Source organism: Panthera leo, chromosome B2, assembly GCF_018350215.1.
Source record: "Panthera leo isolate Ple1 chromosome B2, P.leo_Ple1_pat1.1, whole genome shotgun sequence".
NCBI classification, from domain to species: Eukaryota; Metazoa; Chordata; class Mammalia; order Carnivora; family Felidae; genus Panthera; species Panthera leo.
The window spans coordinates 79,510,571-79,521,163 of NC_056683.1; the positions used below are offsets into that span (position 1 = coordinate 79,510,571).

The window sequence follows — 10,593 nt, forward strand, 5'->3', positions numbered from 1 at the left end:
CAGTTTTGACGTGAAAAGAGGAGTGGCTGAAAGAGGAGTGGGCATTCAATAAAAGGGAAAGAGAAGGGCGAGGCACTGAAATGGACAGAGTGGGGCTGCAGGGGCACCTTAGGGACCAGGCCGGGCAGAGCCTTGAAGATCACGTTAAGAACTTTGTCTTTATCCAAAGGCAACAGGAAAACACGGAAGGTAAGCAGTTGGAGGAAGAAGCCATGATCAGAGTTGCTTTTAGACAAGCCAATTGGAGAGAAGTCTTCCTCCTGGTTAGCTGGAATATGGAACCCAGTTCAGTCCCCTTGAAGCATGGTGGTCACCGTCAGAGTGCCTCCATGGAGCTTCCACTCTCACAGTCTCTGCCCCAAGCCTGGCTCCAGAAGTCAAGAGGCACCGGGCCCAGTGCCTGCTCAGCAACTGTGTGACAGGCCACATTCGACACCCCAGAAAAGACACCCCAGAAAGGTAGAGGAAGAGCTCAGCCGAAGGGGTTAGCAGATCACAGACATTAAATTGTGAGTGCAACGGGCACACTACCCCTCTGTCTCACATGGAGCAAATCCCTGCTGGCCAACAGTTTCCATTTCCATTTAGAGAGGCGGATTAGGGAACAGAAGTCCCAGAACTCCAGCACCCTGGCAGGACAGAGGAGACTGGAATGCCTATGCCATTGTTGAGTCTTTTTTTTTTTTTTTTTTTTTTTTTTTAAGGAACCAGTTATTTGATAAGTCAGGCCACTAGCATCTCCAGCCTTGAGCTATTTGTGTGAGCCAGATGCCCTCAATTCATCCTTTCAGAGCCTGGATGCCTTGGACCGAAGACTTCAGACTCCAGGGGTCATACCCTGAGTCCCAGCCCCATATGGGGCAGCCAGAACCTCCACAGGACCTCAAACCAGCCTTGGGTGGGGAGAGAAGAATGATATGCTCGCTACACCTTCAAGAAGCAGGGCTAGCGCCACTGTGTTGAAGTTTATTTGGTAACAATAATTGCAGTCAAAATGACTACGCCTGTATGAATCACCCCCTCTCTGTGCAGACCCCGAGCTCTAGTTACCCCATCATCCCAGTGGGGAAGGTCTCAAAATCACCCCTTTTCAGTGGGAAAAATGAGGTTCAGAAAGATTGGGAAACACGGCCATGGCCAGAGAGCCACAGAACCAGGGCCTGAACCTGGATTCCCTGACTTCCTGGCACCACTTCCTTCCCAGGCCTCTGGGGAGGATGAAGGTCACTGGGCAGGAGGAAAGCAAAACTGCTCCTGGGCCCAGCAGAACTTGAGCCACGATGCAGACCAAGAGAAGGACAGCCAAGGGCAGGCAGTACCAAGGGGGGCAGCAAATAGGAGAGGAAATATGGAAGGGGCCCCCCAGCTCTGGGACCAGGAGGAACCAGAGAGTGTTATCCAGGGAGAGCCCAGACCTCAGAGCCTAGAGCGAGGTGCATTTTCAGATCTCCGGGGAAAAGGGCCTCTCCTGTAGGAAAGCAATCATGTGGTCAGGTGGCCAACTTAGGTAGCACGCAGGGAGGAGTTGGGAGAAAGCTGGGAGGCTGAAAGGCAGGGAGAAGAGAACAAATCAAATAGCTAAGAGAAAACAGGTTCGGGTGGCAGCAATTCAATAAACAGGGACACAAAGGATCAGAAAGCCAGAAGTTTTTGAAAAGGTAGCTCCTGAGCAGAATAATTGTTTTGTAAGGGTGCCTTGGCCACAGTGATATGGAAGGTATATAGGTTAGAAGAGATCCTAACAGCAGTGTGTAGGGGTGTGTGTGATTGTATGTGTGAATGTGACCATATATCTTACATGTGAAGGGATGATTGTGTGTGTGAGACCATGTACATGTGGTGTGTGTGACACTGTGTAAAATCCTATGTATGGTATGTGGTATGTGTGTGTATGACCGTGTGGGGTTGCAGGGTGGGGGACACAGGACTTCAAAGAAAAGAAGTGACCCTACAGAGATAAGTGCAGTAAAGTTTCAGGTCATTTTGGGGCTCTTGGGTGGCTCAGTCAGTTAAGTATCCAACTTTGGCTCAGGTCATGATGTGGTTCATGAGTTCAAGCCCCACATCAGGCTCTCTGCTGTCAGCACAGGGCTTTTGCTCTCGTTCTCTCTCTCTCTCAAAAATAAATAAACATTAAAAAAAATTTAGAAAGGCCTAGAACCATGTTTCCTGATATGACATTTTCTCTATCTTTTTTCCCAGCCCCTCTGCAATAATTATTTTATATTTGTTCAATGTGTACATTCATCTTTTCTTCCACCTTAGTATCTCATGGGATGGATTTGAAGAAACTCCCCTTACCCCTAAGGGTCAGATTCAATCTGTCCCCAAGCTCATGCAGGTGTCTGGGAATGACTGCGGGTCTTCTGGGGAGTGACAGATGTGACAGCCCAGGCTGCTGAGTAGGATCCCTGAGGATCCCTGAGGGGCTTGTGCTGAACCCTAGCACCATTCTTAGGGAATAGACCATTCCATATAATGCTTTTCCTCCAGGCTGGGTAAATCAGGAAACCTACATTCTAGTCCTATGGAGTCACTAGCCAGCTGTGTGAATTACCCACGCCTGAGAGCTGACTTTTCAGCATCCGTAAATGAGTCCGTGCTTCCCAATATGTGCTCTGTAAACTATGACTCCCACAAGATAGTCCAAAAAAGTGGGTTGGTTTTTTGTTTTGTTTTGTTTTGTTTTGTTTTTTTGAGAAACTGCATAATTTATTTTCCCCTTCAAGATTCAGAATGTCTATTTGCATAATAAATGTTCTAGAAGCTCTGCTATAGAGACATCTGTTTAAAATCGTCTGAACCAGAGCTTCCCAAGTTTCTTTGACCCTGAGGCCCCCTTTCACACAATACCTATTCACATGTCACAGAATTAGAACGCAGAATAATTGCTGGCTCACGTGACCCCTGAGGTTCCTTCCAGTCCAAAAGCCTGTGATCCTGGCAAGATAACCAGGGCAAGACTTCCAGAGCAGTGCCTCTTTCCCGGCATCATGGACAAGTTTTATCTGTTTGCTTTCTACCTGGGTAGCATCAGGCCCTGCAGAGCACATATATCCCCCAGGGAGCAGTCTCCAAAGCCAGCACACCCCTGGGGTGTTTAAGATGGTCCGCTGGGACACAGAAGATAGAGATTGTAACTCTTACTGACAGTTTTTATCTAAAAATAAGGAAGCAATCATTTTACTTTAGTATATATGCTTATAACAGTACGTGTATATAATTTATAAGTAAATATACATATAGGTACAATTTCAAAAAATTGTCAACGATAGCAGTGCCTAATTAAAAATAAAAACCAGTGACCTAGAAACTGTGTCTCAAGATATTATTTTATATTCATAATCACTAGTTTACATAACGCTTAGTAGAATGGAAAACAGGTGTAGCATCTCACATGTGGTGTTTATATCTTAGCTGCTTGCTCTTTTCTTCTGAATAGTCATGTCTACATCAGGCCTGGAGTATCATTTTTTGTACATCAGTTCAAACAAACTTAATAGGGAACTTTGATTTGTAATGTAATGATTTTGATTGCCTCACCAGTATCTTGGAAATGTTTCCATTACATCGTGAAATGGCAATTCCTGTTGTCCACACATGTATTCCTGATAACCTAGCAAATTTCAAATACCTTTTGAAGATTCAAAACAGTGAAATGAAACCCGATACCATTATAAAGTTGTTCCCAAATACTTTTTTTTTTTAAATGTTTATTTAGTTTGAAAGAGAAAGAGCACAAGCGGGGGAGGGCTAGAGAGAAGGGGAGACAGAATCCCAAGCAGGCTCAGCACCATCAGCACAGAGCCCAGTGTGGAGCTTGAACCCATGAACTGTGAGATCATGACCGTGCCAAGATCAAGAGTTGGACACTTAACCGGCTGCACCCTCCCAGGTGCCCCCCAATCAAATAATTTAAAGGGGACAATTTCCATTTACAATGTTTTCTTAGTAGTTCAAACTAAATTCCTATATACAGGCCCCTCTCCAAAGTACTTGAGTGCAATCACTCAGCAGACCACCTATGGTCCCTACAGGATGTAATCCTGAGAAACAAAGCAGCACAATCGGAGAAGTACAGGATATTTGACCCACAAAATCTTCAACTACCTGCCTTAAGTCAAAATGCTTGGGCAGAACACAGGTACTAGAAGAAAATGCTCGACCCAGTCTAGCTTTGCTCTTTCGTGGCTTGTGACACTATAGCATATTTGTACCCCGAGAGAGGCTGTTTTCAGTGAGGTGGTGGCCCTGTCTACCTCCGGCTGGAAATAGATTAATAGAAACGAGGTAACCCCTGGCCCTCCTGGGAGCCATCCCACTATGCGGCTGCTGCTGCTGCTGCTGCTGCAAGTGACCTCCCTCCCCCCTCTCCCCCCCACGACTTTACCTTGGCTTGGGCATTTCCAGCTGCCCTGTCCATCTCCTCCTCTTGGGCTTTCTGCTCTCCACAAGAGCCGCCAGGCAAAACAAGAACAAAATGAGTCTTGTGAAATAAGGCATTCTGTGACTGTCTACGATACCAGAAGCTGCTCGCCAGTAACCTGCAGCGGGGCAGACCCCCCTGGGCTGAACCATTGATTCAGTCTGTCGCTTTGTGATGGTACTTCTCCGAGGGGCTGCGAGGGCATGACTGGCCAGACTGATTTTTCCGATTCAGTATTTGATAGTGAAGCTTGACCCACCCCACCTCCCACCCCTCAGGCGTGACACAAACACCAAGGCTTTGCCCTCCCTGCTGCCTAATGATTGGCCATTAGTCAACAAGTTTGTCCTCCTGTGAAATTCTGCTGCCGCTGAGTCCGAGAGCAGCTTTGGCTAAAACTGTTACGTAAAACATTTTTTAAACCTCTTGAATATGCCAGCTCTTTGCTGAGATCATTAATCCTTCCCTCTGGCTGCATAAAACCAGTCTGTCACATCCACCAGGGAGACAGCTTGGATTCTGAGTGGATTTGCAGGAAAGACCTGATGGACAAGATGAGTGCATGAATGTGCTTAGGAAATGCTGAGTAAACACACAAATGACCTGTTTTCACAAGGTTGCTTTATTTCTCCATCTAAGAACTCATGCTTTGTCTATGGCCACGGATGCTTGCTTTCCTCCCACATACACATCTTTTTTTCAGTGAAAAGACATTTGATTTTGAAGGAACTCGTACACCAAAGGGGAATTCATGATTATGTAAGCTCTTCTTCCGATCACGAGCATCAGATTAATTTTGGTCTTCAATCTTAAAATGTATAATTTCATCATAAATTAGGCTTGATTCCTATCCTGGGATATGGAATTATGAATACTAGAAGTGTAAAGATGTATGTGGTTATATTTAATCTACTGAAAGGAATAAAATGCTTAAAGACTACTTATTGCTTGCCTGCTGTGTTCAAGATGGAGAGGAGTTTAGTGTGGTAGAGACGTAGGGAGATGAGGTTGGAGGTAAGGAAGAACAGTAGCCAGAACTGAAACAGAATTGGGGTTTTATTATGTAAGAAGGAATCAAAAGAAGTTCTTTTGATTCTCTAAGCAAAGTGGGGTGACATGATCCACTTTATTTTTTTAAGGAATTCCTAACTGGGATCAGTTGGATCGGAGAAGTTGTAATAACAAAGGAGGGTGAGGTCTTGCCCTAATGGAAGGGAAGATGAAAGAAGAGGAGGGAAGAGGACAGAAGAATGAGATGGTCAAGTTATTTCTGAAGTAGAATACATTTGCTGACTGAACAGAATGGGAGGTGATAGAAGTCAACAGTGTTATCTACAATTCTAGTTTGGAGGTAGGACTGGTGGATGGTACCACCATTAACCGATATCCATTAGAGGTAGACAAATTTGGGGGGAGAGGACGTAGATTTTTGACTTGTGGAGTGTGAGGTATCATGGGACTTCCAGATGCCCGATCTGGCAGCTGGAGTATAAAGAAGCCTGGAGCTCGGGAGAAAGGTCTGGACTGGAGAAATAGATTTGGAGCCTTCAGTGTATGGTGGTAGTTTAACCACAAGAAAGGGTGAGATCTTCCAGGAAAATAGAAGTCCCAGTGTAAGTGTAGAACCTTGAGAATCTATACTTTTTTTTTTTTAAGATTTTATTTTAAGTACTCTCTATAGCCAATGTGGGGCTCCAACCCACAACCCCAAGATCAAGAGTTGCATGTCCTACCGATTGAGTCAGCCAGGTGCACTGGAACCTATACTTCGAATGGATGGATGGGAAGCCCGAACAAAAGCATAGAGGGTGACTATGAAAACCAAAGGAGTTTCTGGTTTGAGTGATGTGAGGAAGTGAAGGCAGAAAACAGCTTCAGCTGGATCTCCAAACTTCGATTAACTGTAGTTTCAGTTCAAAGATGTGGCAGGAAGCCAAATTACAGGAGTTAAACAGGAATTTGGGAGTGGGAATAATTCAGTATGGGGACTAATTCAGTGATTCCCAAATCTGGCCACTTCTCAGAATTATCCAGGTAATTTGTTTAAAAAGTCACATTGCTCCTGAAGATTTAGTGGGAAAGGGATGAGACCCATTAAAGTTCTTTTCTGTAGATTTTGTTCGAAAGATCACTCTTTTCCTCTCTTCCATTTGAAACAGGCCTATAAAAGGACTGGCTGGAACCCTAGAATTGTTCATAGATATTGTTGGTTTTCAAGAAATATTTGTTTTGTTTTGGATACATTTGAATACAATGTTAGGTCCTATCATTTTTTTTTTAATCTTTCTTATTTTCAGTAGTTCAATTATTGTGATCACAGTATGGAGAAAAACTCAGCTGGAGATAAGTGTAACTTTTTAAATAATGGCTTTACTGAAATATCATTCACATGTCATGAATTTACCTCTTAAAACTGTGGTTTTTAGTATGTTCAGAGTTGTGCAACCATCACCACTATCTAATTTTAGAACATTTTCATCTCCTCCCAAACAAACCTCATACCTCCTCCTTCCCTTCACTTCCCTTCAGCCCTTGGCAATCACCAATCTACTTTCTGTCTCTATGGATTTGCCTAATCTGAACATTTCATATAAATGTAATTATACAATATGTAGCCTTGTGTGTCTGGCTTCACTCAGCATGTTGTCTTCTTTCTTCCTTTCTTTTTCTTTCTTTTCTTTCTCTTCTTCTCTCCTTCCTTCCTTCCTTCCTTCCTCTTTCCCTTCCATTCTTCCTTTCTTGCATGATGTTTTCAAGATTCATCCATGTTGCAGTATGTATAACTTCATTCCTCTTTATTGCCAAATAACATTCCATTGTAGAGACAGAACACATCTTGTTTATCCATTCTTCAGTCAATGGGCTTTTGGGTTTCCAGTTTGGGGCTACTAACAATAATGCTATGAATATTTATGTACAAGTTTGTGTGAACATGTTTTTATTTCTCTTGGCAATATACCTGGGAGTGGAATGGCTGGGTCATATGGTAACTCTGCTTAACTTTTGAGGAACTACAAGTTTTTCAAAGGGGCTGCCCCATTTTGCACTCCCACAAGTAATGGATAAGAACTCCAATTTCTCCAATTCCTCACTTTTTTACTCTAGCCATCATACTGGGTGTGAAGCAGCTTACTATACTTCTGATGTGCATTTCCCTCATGACTGATGTTGAGCGTCTTTCCATGTTTATTGGTCATTTGTGTATCTTCTTTGTACAAATGTCTATTCAAATCCTTTGCCATTTCTCAATCAGGTTATTTCTTTTTTTTTTTTTTTTATTATTGAGTTATATGAGTTCTCTAGATATTCTAGATACAAGTCTCTTATCAGATATATTATCTGCAAATATTTTCTCCCATTCAGTGTCATCTTTTCACTTTTAAGTTTATCTGTTTTGAGAGAGAGAGAGAGAGTACGTGCAAGCAGGAGAGGAGAAGAAAGGGAGAGAGAGAATCCCAAGCAGGCTCCGTACTGTCCGTGCAGAGCCGGATGTGGGTCTCAGTCCCACAAACCACGAGATTGTAACCTGAGCCAAAATCAAGAGTTGGATGCCTCACCAACTGATCCACCAAGTACTCCTTTCTTTTCACGTTATTAATGTTCTTTGAAACACAAAAAGTTTATTTTGATGAAATATTTTTTTCTTTGGTTGCTTGTGATTTTGGTCTTGTATCTAAGAAACCACTGCCTTACCCATGTCATGAAGATTTAGTATGTTTTACTTTAATAATCTTACAGTTTTTGCTCTTAACGCTAAGGTCTTAGGTCCATTTTAAGTTTTATATATGGTGTAAGACAGGGGATGTGTAACTTTAACATTTGCTCAGTTCTCTCAGGAAACAGGACTGGCCCCAGTGCTCATGCTCAGAGCTGTGGAAAGGCCCCAGTAAGCTGTCAGATTAGGCCAGAGAGCACAGTGGGACTCTGGTTACACACAGCCTTATGACCTACATTGAGGCTGTGGGCTTAAAAGACAGAATGAGATCTGTGCACTGAAGACGACACTGGCTGCAGTGTGAGGAATGGGGGAAGACTGGAGACTTGTTAGAGGTTACTGCACTAATTCAGAGGAGAGTAAGGCTCATTAGGGTAATGGCAGTGAGCACGAAGTGGTAAGATGGGAAAAAATATTTAAGGAGGTAGAATGGACAGAAGGCCGAATAACATAAAGAATACCACCTTTGGTCAAAACACGGTATGAATAAAGTCACTGGTTTTATTGAGCAGCTCAAACTAGTTCTGAAGGCAACTGTTCAAGAGGCGTTCCAAAGAGCTTCTGAGCAAGGTACAAGCCTCCCACAAAGGCTTAAACAGTACACGTTAATGTACACATTAGTCTTTGTTAAGAGGCAGGTTCACTAAATGCATTCGCTTTTCATATACTTACTTGCAAATGATGGAACAATACAGGTTTTTCAGTACTTCAGCCTAGGTTTCTGCCCAAGTAAGTCCAGATGTGCGAGATTTGTTTACGGATTCTGGTCTATAAAAATGGGAGGTCTCAAGATACCAGAAAGTTTATTCATAGCCAAAAATAACAAAAAGATTTCTTATTCTCCTGAAATAGGAACTATTATATTTCCATAGTCAAAATGATAAACAACTTTAAAGGTTTTTTAAAAAAAATTAGGTGAGAATTTTGATGAAATTCATTTATTTCAGTGGAACAAAACAATAAGCAGCATGAAAATGTAAAGTGCTACATAAAAGCCCCACAATACATACAATTTGAAAGGTTTCATTGGCTTAAACAGTTACAGGTGATACAGACATTATATATTTTTTTGACATGCTATTTTAACTACCTTGATATGTAGTCATGTGCTTTTTTGGTCAAAGAAAAAGCCATGAATTACCTAAACATGAGGACTGGGGGAAGGAGTCCTAAACCTTCACCAACCAGATACATATCTGGTTTTGTCCCAACACTCTAATTAAAGGGATAAGGTGGGGCTTTAAAAACAACTGTTTTCTGAAGAGTCTCTTCAAGTGGCGTTTGAGTAAGAATAGCCCCAAAGATCAATTTTGCTCATCAACTCCACGATGGGGATCAGATTGACAACTTAAGGATTTTTAAGTAGCATATGTGAGCTGAAAGGGAAGGAGCAAAAAATATGCCACTTTTCAGATATGTGTATCAGGTGCTTAAAACATCCCAATACAAACAAAAAGGTGACCTATCAGTTGACAGGTGAGGGAGGAGAGGCAAATCAGATAGAGAAGGATCTGCACAATTCAAAATCTTCTTGGCTTAATCAATCTTAAAGTATAGGTACACTCCATTGGAAACATGCAACAGGATCACGTAGATCCAGAGGTTGGCTCAAGTTTCACTGAGAAGAAGCGGAGGGAAGATTGTTCCTAGCACACGGTTCATCTACAATCAAAGGCTGAAAGCAGGGGGATTTTCTTCTTCTCAGGTGATAAGGTCATCTGGTCTTCCCAAGGGTCAGTGACTTCTTGCTAGGAGACCACTGAACTACTTCTAGTATTTTGTGTTCCAAACCAAGACTTCAGAATGTGCTTTCCCATGGCAATAAAGTTGTAAAATGGTAACCTTTAATTCTCCTGACATATGAGGTCTTCATAAAGTCCTTGAGCTTTTTAAAACTTTACTAACTTTGGCTGTAGATATAACAGAAACAATCTGTAAACACTTTTAAAATGCTAATTTATTAACGCTTAGACAATTATGTATTGTATAATAGTATACAGTTTGTTTATTTTAGATGTGGACATAAAGGAAAATGGCTAGCAGATGAAAATAGAAATTTTGTCTAATAATTAACAGACCCAAAGTCCATAGCAGCAATAAAAATTAAATTTGCCTTTAATAGCATTTCACAAATTGTTTCTATCTTGCCCATAATTTTAGTTAGTTAAAACTACACTAAGGACTTTATGAACACCACCCTCCAAAGTATTCAAGATACATTATGGACAAACTTTTGTGGACCTGTCTAGAACCTGAACACCACTTACAACACTGAGTTGTAAAAAAAACTCACAAATGCACCCTTAGAACATAACCTATTTGAGAGCTGGGGACTGCCTATATTTAAAAACTACATCTTCATTAACAAGTACTCTTAAGAGTGCCCTCAACGCTGTTACCAAACATGCTGAAGGCAATGCTTTTCTGTGATTCTATGTTCTCATCAGGCATT

General features: G+C 42.1%; 1 protein-coding gene across 1 annotated transcript in view; it reads right to left on the reverse strand.

Moving 5' to 3' along the window:
• The window catches only part of LOC122219098 (gamma-aminobutyric acid receptor subunit rho-2), a 40,593-nt gene extending 36,075 nt beyond the window's left edge, over nucleotides 1–4,518 (reverse strand). Inside the window, exon 1 of the mRNA XM_042937359.1 lies at nucleotides 4,391–4,518. Coding sequence (XP_042793293.1) covers nucleotides 4,391–4,503 — 113 coding nt within the window. The 5' untranslated portion in view covers nucleotides 4,504–4,518. The remainder of the gene's footprint in view (nucleotides 1–4,390) is intronic.
• Between the last annotated feature and the right edge of the window lie 6,075 nt (nucleotides 4,519–10,593).